This window comes from Rhinolophus sinicus, linkage group LG16 (genome assembly GCF_036562045.2).
Source record: "Rhinolophus sinicus isolate RSC01 linkage group LG16, ASM3656204v1, whole genome shotgun sequence".
Classification (NCBI taxonomy): domain Eukaryota; kingdom Metazoa; phylum Chordata; class Mammalia; order Chiroptera; family Rhinolophidae; genus Rhinolophus; species Rhinolophus sinicus.
Genome location: NC_133765.1, coordinates 25,265,798 through 25,285,514, shown reverse-complemented (window position 1 = coordinate 25,285,514; position 19,717 = coordinate 25,265,798). Strand labels below are relative to the sequence as shown.

Here is a 19,717-nt window from a genome sequence, read left to right as displayed (position 1 = left end):
AGAAAATATCTCTATCCAAGCAAGCTTTCCTTGGTTATGTGCCCTGCTCAGGAAAAACTGCCACTCTGGCTGTGCACGTTCTGAACTATTGTGCCCCCTGACTGCTTTATTCTTCTCTTTATTTGCACTCTCCTTATCAGCCTGCAGTTTCTCCAGAGGCAGGGTGGTGTAGTGATTACAAACTCCGACTGTGAAGTCAGGCAGACCTGGGTTCAATCCCAACGCTGCCACTCCTGAGTGTGACCTTGGGCAAGTGAATTGACCTCTCTGAGTGTCCATTTCCTCATATGTATAAAGAAGAAATAACAGAATCTACATTGGAAGGTTCGTTGAGGTCATAGGTGTGAATCATTTTGCATGATGCCAGGCACAGGGCACATGAGAGCTGGCATTGCAATAATAACATTTCTAATTTACAAGTCTACTTCTGGAACTAGGAATGGGGGAGATACCTAAACAAACTTAGAATTCTGTTAGGATGGAAGAAGGGAGATAGGAATGCTTAGTACGTAACAGACAAGGGTCATTACAACCAGCCATAGACTGAAAATAAAACTGCGTGGCAGGCTCTATACCAAGCACGTGTGCATTTACCAACCTCCATAACAGCCATTGAAGTAGGTACTGTTTTCACTCTGATTTTACAGAAGAGGAAACTGAGGCACAGAGTGGGCAACTTGCTCAAGACCACACAGTTTGTATATCACAGAGCCAGGTCTCACTCTTTCTAAGTCTAGACTCCTGTCTTAACCATCTGCCAGCACCCCAGTAGGTGCTCAATATATAAAATATATGTTGGCTGTGAATGAATGAATGAACGAATGAATGTTTGAACAATGCTGTGCGGGAAGTAGACTCCCGCTGCAGCCCCTTCTACTGTGATGGGACAGGAAACACATAGGCCAGCAGACATGGGGGAAATGTTGATTAATAAAACTGCTGGGAAGTGGCTGTGGCAGGGCCAGAGGCGGCAAGGTTGGGAAACTAATGGCAGCTATTGTAGCCTGGAGATCCTTGGTTGGTTTTAGGGGCTGGAGAGGTTAATTGGAAAGACCTCTCCAGGCCTCCTGAAGAGACTCTAAGCTGGATTACTTTGGTCTTCAGGCAGCAACTTTCTAGACTCTGCCCCCATCCACCCTCCCACCCACTTTCTGTCTCTGGCGATTGTCAGTCGCTGCTGTAATGATTTTCTGGTTGGAAGAAAGAGCAGAGCAAGAACCATAGAGAGCAAGGAAGGGAGGGAGGGAGGGGGAAAATAAAGAGGGAGAGAGGGGGCGGGAGAGAAGGAAGGAAGGAAAGAAGGAAGGGGAAGGGAAGAAAGAAGGGAGGAAAGGGGGGAATGGAGAAGGAGGGAGGGAAGGAAGGAAGGGGAGAGGGAGGGAAGGATGGAAAGAAAAGAACGTCTTAAAATAAAATGGAGCTGTTTCTATGGTAGAGCTAAGCACCAGTTTAAGGAACTATAAACCTGTGGCTGTCTGAGACTGGACCTAACAGTAATCTTCAGGCCTATAACATAATGAAAGGAAAAAGCTCTTCTAAGATCTTAACATGGCTTCTTCCTAAACAGACTGGGCATAGGGATGGACAACTCACTCCTCTGTCTCTGGCTAAAAACATTTTTTATTTATTTGTTCTTGAAGCAAATGTGCATATGCACCAAAAAATGCAAGAACCTGTAATGAGGAATTTTACTGTGCTCCAAATTCTGTTATCTAATTGCTGAATACTGAAGCTATGAGGAGTACAGAGGGAAAGGAGTAAAAATACCTTAATTTGGGGTGTGGATCCACCACTGCATGACTAAAGCAAGTCACTGTCCCATCTCGGGCCTCGGATTCCTTTCTTATATCAGACATGGTTGGATTAGATAGTAGCTGATATTAATAACTACCATTTATTGAATTCCCAAAACTTAAGGGCAAATAGGTTTTTGTCCCTTGGGTTTATTCAGTAGGAAATGTAAGGAACATGGATTTGAGGAGTCAGAAGACTTAGTGGGACAGTGCTGTGATTGATTAGTGATGTCTGCCATGGACACACAACAGAAGGATGGTCAGGAGAGTTTTGTAAACTCCATGAGGAAAGGGCTGTGCCTGTTTTGTTCACTGAGGTGGCCCCTGTTCCTGACACCTGGCTTCTAGCAGGCACTCATTAAATATTTCTTGAGCGACTGAGCTGGATGGATGAGAATCAGATCTCCCTGTTTCCATTTTCTGTGGCTCTCTTGTCCTTTCCAGACCAGCAACTGACTTTACTGATGAATCTTCTTTGTTTACCCAAAAACTCCACGAAGGTCATTAGCTTAGGATCCTGACTTCCCTTGGAAGAGCATGTTTACCAAGGGCAGTGATTCATACAGTGTTCCCAGGAGGTAGCTCTCTAGAATATAGATGTCTTTGTGTTTATGATGGGCCTCAGAAAAGAAAGCCATAAACTTGGATTTTAAAAAAGCTTTATAGATGGGTTTTCAGGAATGAATCTTGTGACTGAATCTTGTGACTTCCAAACACAATTTTGGCACCTCCCCCCACCCCACACACACATTTAGCAATGTCTGCACATGTTTTGGGCTGTCACAACTTGAGGGGAGGAGTGCTACGGGCATGTAGTGAGTAGAGGTTAGAGATTCTACTTGAAATCCCAGAGTACACAGGAGAGTCCCCACCACAAAGAATTACCAGGTCCAAAATGTAAATGGTGCCAAGGTTGATAAACCAAATATTAAGAAGGAATGCACAAACAGTGCCAAGTTGCTGTATTGTGAAGACTTAGTTCATCATCTTACTCCATCACCTGGGACTCCTCAACCCTCCTTTCAGTATTTACCTAAGGGGCTCATTTGGACAAATGAAATACTGACTTGGCATCATTGTGAAAAGCATGGGCTCTGAGTCCAGACTGCTTGGGTTCAAATCCCAACTCCTCCACTCACAGGCTGTGTGACCTTGAACAAGTTACTCAACCTCTCTGTGCCTCAATTTCCTCATCTGTCAATGGGATAATGGTCATTGCTCTCATTGGGCTGTTATGAGAAGTAAATGGGTCCTTGCACAGAAAGCTCTTGGCCCAGAGGAAGCATTTCATCAATGTCCATTGTCATTCCTACCATTTGCCAAGCTCATGGTGCCAACACTGGCAATGCCAGTGTTAAAATGCAGTTATATCCGGCTCCAGACTCCACATCCTTCCCCCTGACCTTGGCTGCTCGGGGACGTAACTGAATTATCCCCCAGAATTCAATTGATAAGTAGAACATCCATCATCCCAAATGGATGAAGCCTTGAGGGGCTGCCTCCAGCTCTCCTGACCAGCTGACTAAATGCCAATCATTGTAAAGCTGGCGTGACCGGAAACAGAAGAGAGAAAGCACCCCCAGACTGCAGAGCCCTCTCATCCCCTGCATGGAATTCTGGCCCAACCTCGGGGAAGATGGATCAGACTCTAATTATAACCCTTCCCCAGAACTCCTCCAGGAACAGCGGGTGAGTGGGGCAGCTGGCGAGCTTTAGTAAGTGCCGAAAATCTCCTCTTAGCTCCTTGATCTGCCTTGGTCCAGCTGGGAAGTTTCTGTGAGGGTGTCCGCTGCGTGACTTTGCAGGGGAATCACATATGGGGTTGGGACTCAGTAGGCCGCTTCGATTCCTACAGAAGTTTCTTCATCCTGGCAGCCACGGAAAGGAAGGGCAACTGTGGATGTCTGGCCTTGAAGGGATGGAGATAAACGCGTCCAGGTCCACATCCTAGTGACTCCTGTCGAGCGAGATAACCTTGGGCAAGTGGCTGGTTTCCCCATCTACAAAGTAGGGTTGACAGCAGTAGAAGCTCATAGGGCTGTTGGAAGGATTTAATAAGAAATGTATATAATGCACTTAGCATAGTATTTATTGATGCATGGTTAGCCCGCAATCAATGGTAACTGTAATTGGTTGGGACACAAAGAAAAACAATTTTGGAATACGATCAAGTCACTACCGGTATCTAGTTCAATGGCTATAGGTCCATGTTACCTCAAAGGAGGGAAAGGAGGTGACTGGCAGACAATAGGCTGTTCATTTCAGTATTTTGAAGATCCCCAGGTCTCCTTGCCTTGTAACTGTTTTCCTGGCACTTGAGCATCATGGGAGGACATCAGGGGGTTTAAGAGTCAGACAGCCCTGTAGTTGACTGAGCAATGCCCACGATGACGATAGTGGCATTCTCCTCTTGGGGGTGGCAGGCCTGGCACCCAAGTGGTAGCAAGGCTTTCAGTTTCTTGGTGCAGGAGCTGGAAGCCTTTCCAGGCTACAGGTTGCAAACTGATGAGCCATGGGCCAAATATGGTCCACAGATGTGTTTTCTTTATCCAGTGCTTTATAGGATTTTTGAACAAATTGGCTCCATTTCAAAAATGACATATTTTGCATAAAAATAAAAAGAGTTGGGTGGGGGGTTATTGTTATTTTAATTGGGCTATCGAGTTGCCTGGGATCCACATTCTGTGATGGTAATTTTTGGCCAGAGCTGTAGAGGCTGACAGAACAGCAAGTTCTCTTCCATTCACCCAGGCCCACCTGCCCTTGCTGCATTACACTTGCATGGTGCATGTGTGTTCTCTGCCAGAGGTAACAGGGACCCATCAGAGGCCCTGGAGGAGGGGCGTGGCTCAATCACGGTACAGCATTTGGGACTGGAAATCCTGGCTCCAGTTTTGACTGCTCATCCTGAGCAAATCACTCAACGACTTCAACCCTCACTGTGCTCATTTGTGAAGAGGAAATGAAAATAACCTCTTCCCAAAGGTTGCTGTGAGGGTCCAGTGTAATGATATAATAGTAAAAATGCAAATGAAAGTTCCATGAAGTCAGAGACGGACTGTCCTATTCCCTGCTGGAGCCTGGGACAAAGCCCAGTGCCTAGCAAACAGTAGGCATTCAATCCGCGCATAGTGAACGGATGAATGAATAATAAATAGTACCTTGACTGTCAGGCACCCAATACATGCAGGGGCTCAATACATGCATAGCGGACTAATGAGTGAATGCATGAATGATGCATATCAGTACTTCTAGTGCTGGGCACACAGCAGATGTTCAATACACGTATACTGAATAAATAATATACATTGGTACTCTAGTGTTTGGCATACAGCATGCACTCAATACGTGCTTATTGTTGAATGAATCGTTGAATGAGCAAATTAACGAATGTGTAATGTCTGTGCATCTATTTCTAGAGCCTGGCATATAGGGGATGCTAAATAAATAAATATGGAATGAAGGAAGGAAAGAAGGGCGGAGGGGGGCGGAGGAAAGGAGGGGCTACCCATCTACCCTTCCTTTTCTTTTCCTGCCCTTCCCTTCCCTTCATTTCCTTTCCCTTCCCTTCCCTTCCCTTCTCTTCCCTTCCCTTCCCTTTCTTTCCCTTCTCTTTTCTTTTCTCTGGTGGTAATGGTGTCCTGTTTCTGATTCAAGACTCCTTGGGTTCCAAGAAAGAAAATCTTTATTGAGTTAGCTTAAGCCAAAAGAAAGGAATTAATTGTATCTGTGGCAGGTACCAATTTCATAGTCATGGGTTTAAGGGTACAGAAATGTTGCTTTATTATTATTGCAGTAGATCCAGGGCTTCCTACTTTAATAATTCCTGCCCTACCTGTTCTCTTATGTACACAGTATCTTTCTTTGCATAAACTGTTTTGGATAAGGAAATGAAATTTTCTTTTGAAAAGAAACTATGGAGAGTCTTAAAAAGGATAACAATTGCTCTAAGGAAATAGCTGCAAAGATAAATACAGTGAAAATAAAACGATGTTATTAAGTTCTTGCTGGTTATGGTAGCCCCACTGCCCTCTTTGTTAAAAGGAGAAATTAGTGGGTGTTTACAAAAGTGTTTAAGACAGGCTTACACCACATGGATACTTTCTTTTGGACATGATCAGAAGAATGAAGACTGAAATTAAAAAGAAATCACTTTCTTGCAAGGTGATTCAAAGTCATTTAAAACATTCTCTCTACCACCTAAAATCATTTCCCCCAAAGACTCAAAATCATCTGGTAGACCTCCACATTGCCTCTCTAGTCCTTTTAATTCAATTTAAGATTTTAAAGCTAAAATCATGTGCTTCACACTTTTCCCCTTAAAGTGTCCCCAGTGGGGCCAAAGAATGAGCCCAACCAGGGAAACTGGGAGGAGAGATTCAGAGAGAAACCTGCCCAGACTTCATGCTGCAGACCCCAAGTCCGCCTGAAATTTGCATTTTACTCCATAATATGTTTGGCGTTGGTTGTGATATAAAAACTCGCATTTAAATTATGTTTACCCTCAATTTTTTCTCAATCTCTAAGCATAATGAACACTCCAGGAATATACACTTTTTTTTTCTTGCTGCCGGATGTTAATAATGTTTCTTAATCATCCAGAAATAATGTCAAAGGTAAAATGAAATAGCCACTCACATCCTTGAAAACAGAAGTCAGTTATAATGCCCTAACTACATATGACCTGAGGGAGAACATTTTAAAGGAGATAATTAATAAAATAAAATTATTTCCAATATGCAAATGTTCATGTACAATTCTGCCTAGATAATAAGAGGAAGGGGTTGATATTTGCCCCTGATTATAAACAAGCTTGTGTTTAACTGAATCGTGTTGATATTTTTTCTTTGTGTTTGATATTTGAAAAGAAGATTCTGATCAGTCTATTCCTAGATGCACATCGAAGCCCTGTGAGTGCAGACAGACACCGAAGTGTTTCCTCAGTGACTCAAACACCACACACAGCGTTGCCATTGACAACATGGTTTTCTGAAATGATGAACAATTATGTAAACTTCCAGAGAAAACAAAATACAATCACAATCTTCCTTTGATTTACCTGGGAGTTGCCTTCCCGAAAAATAAGTGTGATATATTCAAACTATGCCCCACCCCACACCCCCCCAAAAAAAATCCTGTTTACATGTAAAATAGAGTGAAGGTCTAGGGGCAGATAATCACCAACAGAGTTTTCAGCTGCGTGACAGTGGGGTGAGACGTTCGATTCGAGATGATGCAGGACACAGCACAAGGTTTTATTGGGTCTCACGCACGGTGGGACATCTGATATCTCTGAGCCCTGGCTATTCAATGGCAATCATTGGGACAACCAAGAATGCCCTACAGTTTTGCCCCTAGGGGTTGGCATCACCCATATAGAGGAACCCCTGGCATCCCCTTGGCTGTCTGGGTTTCTTCGACATGACCCGATTGGTGACTTTCAACATGAGCAGGGGCCATGGGACCCGAGGTGCTAAGAAGCCCTGTGACCTGGTGTCTCCCTTCTCTGCAGGGGCTGAAGATCAGCGTTCTCTGGACTCTGTACTATGGCATCCTTAGTGCTTTCGCACCCGTGTACAGCTGGATCCTAGTGCTCCGGGGCCTGGTGGGCTTCGGGATCGGAGGGGTCCCCCAGTCGTAAGTAAATACCCAGCTCTGGCCTTCCAGCCAGACAGCCAATAGAGTCAACTCTGTTTGTGGCCTTGAGGAGATACGAAGATGGCATATGGGGCTTTTGGTATCAGGAACTCTAATGCAACCAGAGAATAGTGTCGTTATAAGTATTGCAATGGTTAACAACAACAAAAGCAACACAATAGCTGGAAGGTCATGAATGCGAAATAAGAATGAACATAATAGATGTAGCATGGATCGGACATTTCTCTTTGCCACGTCACAGCAGGCGCAGGAAATTTGAGTTAACTGCAACCTCTATTTTACAATTGAAGAAATGGAGACTCAGTGGGTACAATCATATGCTCAAGTTACACCGTGTGTAGGTGGAACTAAGAACCTGAGTTTATCTGCCTACAACATCTGTGCTCACAACCATCATGCATGCTGCCTTCACCCCCTCCTAACAGAAGCATGAGGTGTGGAATGGGGCTGACGGTTTGAGTTGGGTGTTATTGTGTTGTTGCCGTTGTTAAAGTACTGAGACTAGTCAGAGTGGTAGAAAGAAGTCACTCTCTCCTGGGATATTACGAATCCTAAAGCAGAGATTGACAGATGATGGCATGTGGGCTGAATGCAATGTGCTCATTGGTTCCCTAAATAAAGTTTTATTGGAACACAGCCACACTCATTCATTTACATAGCACCTATGCCCATTTTCATGCTATAGAAACAAAGTAGTCTCAGCAGAAACTCTGTGGCCTGAAATACAGAGGGTGCCAAAAAAATGTATACACATTTTAAGAAAGGAAAACTGTATTGAAATTGTAATACTCAATATATACCAATAACAAAAGATGAATACAAGTCCCGTCTGACTTCTGCAATTACAAGAGGTGCTCACAGTGGTTCCCATCAGCGTCCAGACACTTCTGATTATGGCAAACTACTGCTTGAGCAATGTTGACCAAAGTATCCACTTGCATACATTTTTTTGGCACCTGGGTATTTACTATCTGGCCCTTTATACTAGAAAAGTATGTTGACCCCACCCTAAAGGATGATGAGAGCCAATATTTAGTGTTTACTAACAGGAAGGTGCTATTCTAAACAATTTATCCAGATTGTCTCATTTAATCCCCCCCAAATTCCCCTATCCAGTAAATTCTATCATTAATCCCATTTCACATATAAAGAAACTGAGGCACAGAGAGGTGAGTAATTTGCCCCAGGAGACACAGCAAAAGGCAGAGCCAGAATCTGAACCTGGGCTCTCCAATTCCAGAGCCTGCGTTCTTACCATTGAGTTTTACTGCCTTGCTAGTAAGAATGTAAAGGATTTTTATTTTAATTAAAAAAAGAATATAAAGGATTTGGAAAGACTCAGAAAGGGGGTTGGGGACCATGTAGGCTATTTCATAAGAAGGAAAATGCAACCAAAGAGGAAGCTATAGCTAAAGTTCCAGTTCGGTTAGCTTGTCGGCCTGAGACATGTGAGAACTGAGAGCCGAGGTTGGGTAGGTAGACCAAGAGGAGCTGGTTAAAGCCTCAAACGCCACGTCAGAGTTGCAGGAGGAGGAAATACAAATTCCCCCAATGGCATCACTGGCAGTGATGGCAACGAAGGCAACTCCTACCTCAACCCTTTGATTTCCAGAACCATGCATTCTTCTGCACAGCTCCCCATAATGGTCATTGGTGAAAGGGAGTATTGTGTCCTGGAAATAGTACCCTGTCCTCACAGGTTACCATCTCCAAGCGGATGCCTCTGGGGCACCTTCCCAGGCTGTTCCATCACTCTCAAGCCAGCAGCTTTGGGGTGGGAAAGTATGTGACCCGACCGGTGGACTTCATGGTCATGTATCTGCTGCTGCATCTTCTTCATTACACGCCAGCTCCCTTAGTCCAGTGCACTGTTAGGCGGGATCCTGTGTGAATGGATCAAATACTTTCTAAGCCCTTGGATAGCGGTGCTGGCTGAGCCCCTACGGGCAGGAAAGGCAAGGCAGTACCCAGCATATGTGCCAGTTCTGGTCTAGATGAATCACTGCTCCTTCTAAAATGGAAGGAGTCCAACGTAAATAACTTGCCCCCAAGTGCCATCGGGTGGTTCTGTCCATGTTCATCTCTGTTGCTGGCAGATTGGCTCTTTGATGGCGGTAATAGCAAGATTGGCCTTGGTAGGTGAGGAGCTGGGCGGTGCACCACTGCAGCCCCTCCCTCTGAGGGTTAACAGTTTAGTGTTTGACTTCTTGAGTCTGCTGAGTGTCATGATTGGGGACAGGTGATCTAAAAGGGTGATGCTAATGCTGAGGTAGTGTGGTTAGACCACTAGATCGAAAACCCTAAAACCAGATGACCCAGGTTCAAATCCTGACTCTGACACATCATAGCTGTGTGACCTTAGGCAAGTAACTAAGCCTTTCTACACCTCAGTTTCTTCATCTTTAAAATGGGGATGATAATATACCTCCATCATTAAGTCACATACAATGTTAAATAACAATACATGTAAAGCGCCCAGGATAGTGTCCGGCAGAACACTCAATAAATGTTAGCATGCATCTGGTCTGCCCAAGGCTTTGATAAGCAGCTCAAATGTCAGTGTGGTGGACAGTGAATTTAGTGTATAATTATAGACAGAATACATGGGGAGGGGAGGAGATGTGACCACATGGATTTAACACAGGATCAAATCCCCAGACTCTTTCTGCCACTTAGAGGCTGGAGGGACAGTGAGTAGCTCTCAGTTCTCCTCCGTCCTTCCCTCCCTTCTCCACTATCGATCCCTGCAGGTCTCTGCAGACTAGGCATTTGATAAATCCTCCTGGATCTAGGATGAGCTTAAGAACCACTGGAGCTTGAAACAGAGGCCATTAAGCCATGCCCATAAATCTGGGCCGGCAGGGCTTGTGGCCCATGTGCTCTATTTCTGGTCCAACTCCAGGAATTCCTGCAGACACAGCCACTGCCCCATTCATGAGCCATTCATTGACCAGGGGACAATTGTCCCCTGGCGGCTGGAAGGAATGCACTCACCGAAGTACACATTAAATTTCCTTTCCCAGGGATGCTTAGGTCGTAGACAGCAGAACCAGCCTCCAGACACCCCCTGGCTTTTCTGCCCGTAGGAGGGAAGGAACAGGCACTAAGTATTCCAACTGTCCACAGTGATTCTTACTCAAGATGGTACAATGAGAAGCACTATTTTCTGTTTCTTTTTCCTCCACATTTTCTGGAAATGACATAAAAGGTATAAGAAATGGAATAGCTCTTTTAACAGTGCTGGAAAGCAAGCAAAGGGTGCCATCAGCAGGCCAGAAATTTTGAGGAACCTCTGGAAGATTGTAAGCAATGGAATTGCAATGACAGAGTAGCTAGAAGAGAGAAAGACCACCTCCTAAGGGGAGAGATTCTGGGGGAAAGAGGACAGGACCCCAGGGGAATAAAATACAGGACGCAGAGTGGTTGGGAGTGCCTTTACGCCTTACCCTTATGTTGTAAGGGTCCCCCAGCTTGCCTACCTGTTCCTTACCCCACACAACAGGTGTCATGCCTCCCCATTTAGCAGTTCATTTACCGAACGCTACTGTATCCTTTCTGTTTGTTTATTGAGCTATTACAACTCTGCAGGCACCAGATCACGTGCTTATACATATGACCATTGTAAAACTCACAAAACCTTAAGACAGATATTGTCTCCATTTCACAGGTAAGAAGACTGAGGCTTTAACACGCCCAAGGTCACACAGCTAGTAAAAGGCAGAGCTGAGATGGCAATGTCACTTGACCCTCCAAATGTATTCTCTTACCTACTCTATTCTATAGCTTTTTGTCCAAGAGGAGAGCAAATGAAAACCACAAACAAAATTACAGATGAAATATTCAGCCACCCAGAAGAGCCACTGGCTTCCCAGCACTTTCACTCCATCTATTTACATAAAAATAATCGTTTTAGTTATGCAATGTTCTTATCTGGTTATGCAAATGACTCCCCTAAGTTCATTGTTTGGCAACATTTCGTGGAAGACACTTTTATGTTCATTAAATGTAACTAAGAGTTTCCATTCATTTAGAATAGCTTTACCCAATTGCGCCACCTCACAAAACGAAACGAATAAAATTTTGCTGTATAATTTTTAAAAGCCCAACAATCAGAAGTCCTTACAATGTCCTCTAAATTTCCAGGAAAACTACAAATTATTTAACATTTTTTTAATTAAAGTTTTCTTTCCGTTTTATTGAGACATAATTGACATACATCACGGCATAAGTTTGTCGTACAGCGTGACTTGACTTACATATCTTGCGAAATGATTACGTCAGTAAGTTTAGTCATTGTGACATCCATCACCTCATACACAGATTATATTATTAATAAGGAACCCATCCCTCTGCCCTGATCTGTGCCTTTCTCTGTCCCTCCGTCTCTCTTTCTCTTTCTTCTTTCCTTTCTTCCTTCCTTCAGAATAGGTTTTCACATTGGTTCTTGGTGACAGCAACAACAATAACATTATTAGTAATGACGATGACGATAATGTTAATTGAGTGCTTACCAAGTGCTAGGTACTATGCTAAGTGCTCTCTGCAGATGACCCCATCTTGTCCCTTAACAATCCTATGCCACCTATTGTACAGATGAGAAAACGGACTCAGAGATGGTAAGTGACTTGCTTAAGGTCAGATGGTTATTAGGTGGAGGTTAGGGGTTACCTTTTGCTTTGTTACAAACCACCCCAACACTGATGGCTTAACACAATTTATTTAACTCATGATTTTGCAGTTTGGTTGTTGTCGTCTCAGCAGGGCTTACTCATCTTACACATACCGTGTTTCCCCGAAAATAAGACCGAGCCAGACCATCAGCTCTAATGCATCTTTTGGAGCAAAAATTAATATAAGTCCCGGTATAATATAAAATAATATAATATAATATAATATCAAGTAATATAATATAATACCAAGTAATATAATATATAATATAATATAATACAATATAATATAATATAATACCGAGTAATATAATATAATACCAAGTAATATAATATAATATTAGTATAATATAATATAATATAATATAATACAATATAATATAATACTGAGTAATATAATATAATACCAAGTAACGTAATGTAACATAACATCGGGTCTCATAATTTTTGCTCCAAAAGACCATTAGAGCTGATGGTCCGGCTAGGTCTTATTTTCAGGGAAACACGGTATGTCTTCAGTCAACTGGTGAGTTGGATGGGGGCAGGTTAGGCTAGCATGGCCACAGCTGACTCCTCTTGTTCCACAAGCATCTCATCCTCCAGCTGGCTAGCCTGGGTACCTGGTCACATGGTACCCGGGCAAGAGTCCCGGACAACAAGCAGAAGCCACAAAGCCTCTTGACGCCTAAGCGTGAAACTGGCACAACACCACTTTTCCTACATTCTGTTGATCAAAAGCAAGCCAAAAGGCTCAGATTCAAGGGATAGAGAAATAGACTCTGCATGGAATGAGCTGCAAAGTCACATTGCAAGGGAGCATAGATACAGGAAGGAAAAATAGTGGGGCAACTTTCGCAAACCACCTACCACGTGGAGAAACTGGGTTCAAATCCAGGTCTGTCTAGTGTCAAAGCTCTTCCATTTGAACAAATACTGGGAAAGAGTTGTGAGCTTACATAGTCAGAAGGTCCTAGTAAATCATTGGGTCCCTGGTACTGATTTGGAGATCATTTTACGAATGTAGGATGGGTGCTTCTCTCTTTAATTAAAGCAGGAAAGAAAAATCCCATTTAGGTTGCCAAATAATTCCATTTTCTTTATGAAGCAACATGAAGAAGAAAGAGACTTTAGTTCAAGCAAGGGAGGTATATGTGATTTTATTTTTCATTACAAACAATATATTTTTGTTGTAGACATTTTAAAGAACGTAAATAAGCTCCAAAAAAAAAAAAAAAGATAACTGCCTCTAATTGCACCTAGTGCCTTACACAAAAAATACAAGATACAGGTGGGTATCCAGGCACATCACTTCTTATTTCCAGTAGAGGGTGCTGTGTACGTTAGCAGAAATGCCACTTACCTAAAAGGCTGGGATGGAAACTTTCGTTCACTGGCATCCTATTTGTGTTTTGGCTGCTCCTATAGACGCATACCCCAGGTAGCTGCCCACCTGTTCTACTTTGAAAACTGCCTCAGGTTTTTCAGATTGGTGTCTAGAATGAGCTTGCTCACAACCTGTCCTGGGCACTGATCTTTCCTCCAAAGACGAAGTACAAATGCCATTGGAGATCACAGGTCATTTCTTCCCAAGCACGTGATCCAAATGGTAACTCTCTAATTGCCAAAATGTTGTAAATGTGGTTATTTGCAGTAGCGGTTTATTTACACCAGTCTCAGCTGCTGCTTGCCATTGCTAATTTCATTGCTCATTCTCTCATTCTTCAGTGTGATTGTAATAATCATACTTTGGATGGAGATCAAACAGCTCATTTGCATTATGAACTGCTATGAATAATGGCCAAGTGTGGGGCACCACAATTACAGAAAAAATGTTTCTTGTGGCATAGGTTGCAAAAAAAAAAAAAGAAATTGAAAACACAATCTAAGTATTAATCAACAGGGTTGCAGCTGTTAAAAAATAAGGCAGAGCTACGTATATTAATATGGAAAGATTTCCAAACTGTCTTATTGGAAACAGATCCTGACAAATTCAAGAGCAAGTATAGTTGACTCAACGCAGAGGTTAGGGGCGCCCACCCCAGCAGAGTAAAAAATCCAGGTATAACTTTTGGCTCCCCCAAAACTTTACAGTCGGCCCTTCCTACATGCAGGTTTTGCATTCTCAGATTGATTCAACCAACCACGGATGACAAACAGTATTTTCTATCCATGAATGGGAAACTGCTGTTGGGAATGTAAAAATCGTTTTCCATCTGAGGTTGGTTAAATCTGCGGATGTGAAACCAGCGGATATGAAGGACCCTGATTGGCATATAAGTGGACCCACCCCATTCAAACTGGTGTTGTTCAAGGGTCAACTGTAGTAGTTTACTCTGGGAGACTCTGCAGCATACATCTCCAAATTATCCCATTCAAGGATGTATTGAGGGCCACTCCTGGGAAGTTTAAATTCTTTGGCATTTACGATCTGCCACACATATTGGCCAAGCAACTTTTAATGACCAGAGAAAGCACTCAGGGAAGAGTGACAGGTACTGGCAGTTGGAGGTTTAGTGGCGTGCACGGAAGCAAGCGGTAAGAGTCGAGGCATATGGATGGATGGAACCCTGACAGTATGCTGCATGTGTTAAGAAAGGAAAGAAGGAAGGATGAGAGGGAGGAAGGAAGGAAGGAAGGAAGGGAGAGAGGGAGGAAGGGGAAGAGAATTGAAGAAAAAAGAAACATACCATTTTGCTGAAATGTATTTATTTGTTTACATAGAGAAGGGTCTGGAAGATTGCAAACTCCTGTAATAATGGCTTTGGAGGAGGGGAATGGAAGAAGAGTTATGAGGAAGAGGAAGGACCATCATATACTGTGTATACTTGTACATTGCTACATTGTCTTACAATGAGAATGCATTCGTGTGCTACTTCTGTAACTTAAAAAATAGACTGCAGGGGATAGGTTCATTATAAAAAGACATCCTTGACAGGTAAGGACAGGAATAGCTTTACCCGTAGAATATGCTTTTGCACATTTTTGCAAGGTTAGTAGTTTGGCTTTAATTTGGTGAGGTAAAGGTAAACATACTTCTCATTTTTTTATTATTATTATTGTTATTGATTTTTTAAAATAATATAAGCACACCTTTTGGAGAATAGAATAAAATGTCAAAGAAGTCACTCATGGTGATTACTGTAATCTTGTGCAGCCACTGTAATCTTGGTCCCTGTTTTCAAAGCTGAGTTAATAAAATTCCTAATGTTTTTTGTTGAGAGAGGTGCTTGTAGGAATACAAATTCGAACAATGTTTTTGGGAACTACTTTGGTATATACGAGTATATACATATGTATGTCTTAAAAATATACATACTCTTTAACTTAAATTCTACTTACAGGAATCTATCCCAAGGAAACCTCATATGAAGACAGAGATTTCAGCTTAAAGATGTTTATTGAAGTATTGTTTATAATTGTGACACCATCCAAATAGGGAAGTGATTGATGGGTTACACAGTAAGGACAGACCTGGGTTACAATTTTGGCTCTTCCACTTAGTAACTTACTAGTTGGGTGATCCTGGTCAACTAACAACTTATCTGACATAGATAGACACAAATATGAAAATGGAGGTTAAAGATACACACACACACACACACACACACACACACACACAATGGAAATCATGCTTACCTATGCTCATTCACTTGCAGTGCTTAATGGAATAGATAATCCATGTGAAATATCTAGAACAGTGTTTGGCATATAGTAGGTCCTCAATTAAAGGTAGCTATTATTCATGCATATGATAGAATATATGTGTGTAAGAGGATTTAAAATAGCATGGAAATATTTATAAATCAAATAAGAAATAGGGTTCATAATTCTTGAGTATGATCTCAGCCACGGGTTGAGAGAGGGAGAGAGAGAGAGAGAGAGAGAATGAATGAATGAATGAATGAATGAATGAATGAATCAGGACAGAGAGAGGAAATATAATAAAATACACTGTGGGTTGAGACCAGATGACATTGACTTTTTCTTCATACTTGTCTCTAAACAGAGTATATCTGAACATTTGACAAGTTATATCTGAACATTTGACAAGTTATATCTGAACTTGTCTCTAAATAGAGTATATCAGAGGAAAGCCCCAGCCTTCCTCTGAAGCTCGTGAGGAATCCTCTTCCTTCTCTGGGCAGAGGTGCCTTTTGTCATAACCCTAAGAAGGACTTTTACTGGTGACAAAACTGTTTCTAAATCTCCATGGTATGGCTGAGGCCAACTTTCAGCAAGTTAGATGCTCTACAGGGCAAGGTGTTGTAGGTTGGTTTCCATAGAAACAGACAGACTGAGGCAGCGATTCTTGTACAAGTGGTTTATTCAGGGAATGTTCTCAGGAGGAACCTGGAAAAAAGTGAAAGATGCAAGAAACGTGAAGGGAAGAAGTTAAGCAAGGATATGTTTCAGGTGAAGTCTAGACTCAGCCTGATCCCACAGGGGACTCAGGAGTGTTCATTGTTCCAGAGGGGTCTGTCCCACCTTGAGGTAAAGAGGATGGGCTTTTTATACGCAACACCAGTCTTTAGCCAGCTCTCTGAAGGGGTGTAGCTCCCAGATGAGGCAGCTACAATAACTTACGAGCAATCCTAAGAGAGGGTTGCAAGCATGGGCCGTTAGCAGCAGCAGCTGGGAGGTGAGCACACTGACCTAGTAAAGAGATTCCGGGAAATCTAGATGGGTCACCAGCACCATCTGCCTCTGAAGAGTTCATGGGAGTTAGCTTCCCTCGACCCCCACCTCCCTTATAAGGATCCAGGACAGTAATGTGAGGCCACTGAGTAGCTCAGATGCCTGACTTAAATGGGCGTTGAGGGAAAAGAGAAGGCCTCCTTTCCTGGCAAAACGGAAGGCAGCATGGGGATGTGGTCTACACGTTTCCTTCTCTTCCCAGTCTGGCCAATGGAGGCAGTGGATGGAGGAGGCTGCCAGTGCAGTGAAAACATTGGTAACATTGAGCAAACAAGTACATCGACTGAACCGATAAGTAAATATACTGAAGATAATGAGACCCCGATTTCTCGGTGTTGGAGAAGGGAATTACCAACGTGGAAACTGGGAAAGTTAGAAAGAACCCAACCTTGTGGTTGGGCTGGAATTGAAAGTATCAGTATGAACTCATTGTTTTTTTAAAAAATACATATACACAGATAGATAGATATAGAAACACATATAGATGTATGGTGTCCATGTATGGTGTGGCTAGAGAGAGAGAGATTGAGAAATGGAGAGACAGAAATGGATGGATGGATAAATAGGCAGGCAGACAGATAGGTAGATAGATAGACAGATAAAGGGGAGCAGGGAAAGCTCTTTCTTATAGTAGGATGTGAACTAGTAGATGTAGATGGAATAATGGAAATAAAAATGCTATTTGTTACCATCATTGTGGTGGCTGATTCAGGCAGAAATGGTTAATAGATGCGATGCATAACTTGGTGTGTAGAGGTTCTGTAGAGAAGAGGATATCGGCATAATCTCTGAATGTTCCCCTACAAAGTTGAAATGGTAACTTTAGGGTGGAGAAATCTGTCAAACACCAACTTGATCCGGTGATGAAGGTTAATATCACCCGTGATACGATGGGTTGACCTCATGTAACCCTGATTTCAGGCCTTGGGAAAAGTTTGCATCATTTCTGTGGGGTTCCTGCCAAGAAAACAGGGCCTGAATCTGGTCACAAGGAGATATCAGATGGACCCAAGATGAGGGGCATCTTACAGAAGGAAAGGCCTGTCCTCCTTAAGATTATTCAGGACTTGAGCGGGAGGGAAAACCTGAGGAAAGGCTCTAGAAAGGAGCTGCCCATCATCTCACCACCTTATTTTCCCCTAGATTCATGGGCTTGTGAGGAGGGCTTGATGGTAGCAATGATTAAATTTGAGACTCATATGGGGAGTTATTTTCAAATGTGTAGGTCAGAGCCCCACCCCTGAGAATCTGTTTCTGAAGGTCTGGGGTGGGACCTGGGGATCTACATATAAAGTCATCAATCCCAGGAAATTCTGATGTGAGTGACCCATGGATCACACTCAGAGGCATGTTGGTTTAGAAATTCAGAAAGCTGTAGCCATCTCCCCACTCCGTCCTGACCTTAACCCCTTTTCTCTCTCTTTACTTTCCCAGGGTGACGCTGTACGCTGAGTTCCTTCCCATGAAAGCCAGAGCTAAGTGTATTTTGCTGATTGAGGTAAGGAGGGTAGCTGGGTTTCTGGAGAATTCTCAGTTTTTGGCAGGAGGTTCTCAGGTGTCGTAAGCCACAGGGCAAGGCAAAGGGAGTTTAAGAAAAATATAACAGATTCACTATGCAGAGACTTAAACGGATCAGGTATATTGATTTTTGACATGGTTGTTTTGAAATACGGGTAAGTCCTTCAACTGGCAAGAAAAATTCAATCTACTATCCCTTTAAAAAATGGTGGCATGTCGTTCTTGAACTGGAAATGGCTTTTGTCTGAGAGTTAGTGCTGAGAGGTGCAGCAAAGTCTTCCTACTTCCCCAACCCCACCCATCTCATCACCTTCGACCCCTGTTTGTATCCAGATTCACCCGTGTCTTGTCTGAGATCCCTGTTCTTGGTCACCTCGGCGGGTTGCAGGCTGCCTTAAAACTTTCTTGGCCCAGCCAGTCCCTCTCAAGCCCCCCTTCTCCCAGGGTCCTGTGACCCATGTTCCAACTATTATCTGGAAGATCTCAGCGCAAATACGTAGCTGCCCAACGGCCCCTGCTCCATGCAGTGGCGGGATGGTTTCTTTGTCCCTGCTGGACACCAACGCCCACAGTGGGGACTGTGAGGCCACTCTGACCTCCCTAGTCACCATGACCACACGATGCTATTGATCACATTGACCCCGCCCAGCCTGACTTCACCATCCTGACGGCACCTAACCCTGATCAGGCGGGATGGTAGCCAGCGGGTCCTCGCTGGTATGGAGGAAACAGTCGTTTAAATATTGAAGTGCATCTGTGACAGCTGATCCTGAACACTGATGACCCCTCATTACCTGACACCCACCTAGAACTCTTCATGATCCAGCAACTAAAGAGTAAACTTCTGGCATACTCATGGTGGGGGATGGGGGAAGGGTATAGCCCGTGTCCGTTCTGATTGGTCAGTGCTCTCCCAGTACTTAGACATTTTGACTATCACCCTAGTTGTCAGCAACAGAAAGGGACTGTGGCTTCTTGAAGCAAAGCGGGGTTTAGGAAAGTCTTGAGGGCTCCCAGAACTGTTGGGGTAGCTGAAGGACCAGTTTTGGAATGGACAATAAGTAGTTGTAGACTCAGGGTCACAACAGAAAACAGCGTACTCAAATTAGGATAATTTGAAGAGGGTTCCCCAGAGGGACTATTTATAAAGTCCTTGCAGGGGTGTTACCATCCAGGCCTGAAGAGCCAAAGCAAGGGAGTAATTAGCAGGAGGGGCGGGGAATGAGTTGTAGGGTGAGGGCGGTTAGACAGGAGCTGTGACCTTCAGGTGAGGGATACAGCCAGCCCATGACCACCCTGCAGAGAGGGAGCCAGATGAATAAACGCCCCTCCCTCCCTAGGAGGGTCCCCATGGGCTGCACCCAATGGGAAGCTGAAGGACTGGAA

At 43.5% G+C, this 19,717-nt stretch overlaps 1 protein-coding gene across 2 annotated transcripts in view; it reads left to right on the top strand.

The window, feature by feature from the left end:
• The window catches only part of SVOP (SV2 related protein), a 61,188-nt gene that overhangs the window by 21,833 nt on the left and 19,638 nt on the right, over window positions 1-19,717 (top strand). For both annotated transcript variants that reach the window (XM_019757466.2, XM_019757465.2), the window contains 2 exons: window positions 7,306-7,430; window positions 18,248-18,311. In XM_019757466.2, coding sequence (XP_019613025.2) covers window positions 7,306-7,430; window positions 18,248-18,311 — 189 coding nt within the window. The remainder of the gene's footprint in view (window positions 1-7,305; window positions 7,431-18,247; window positions 18,312-19,717) is intronic.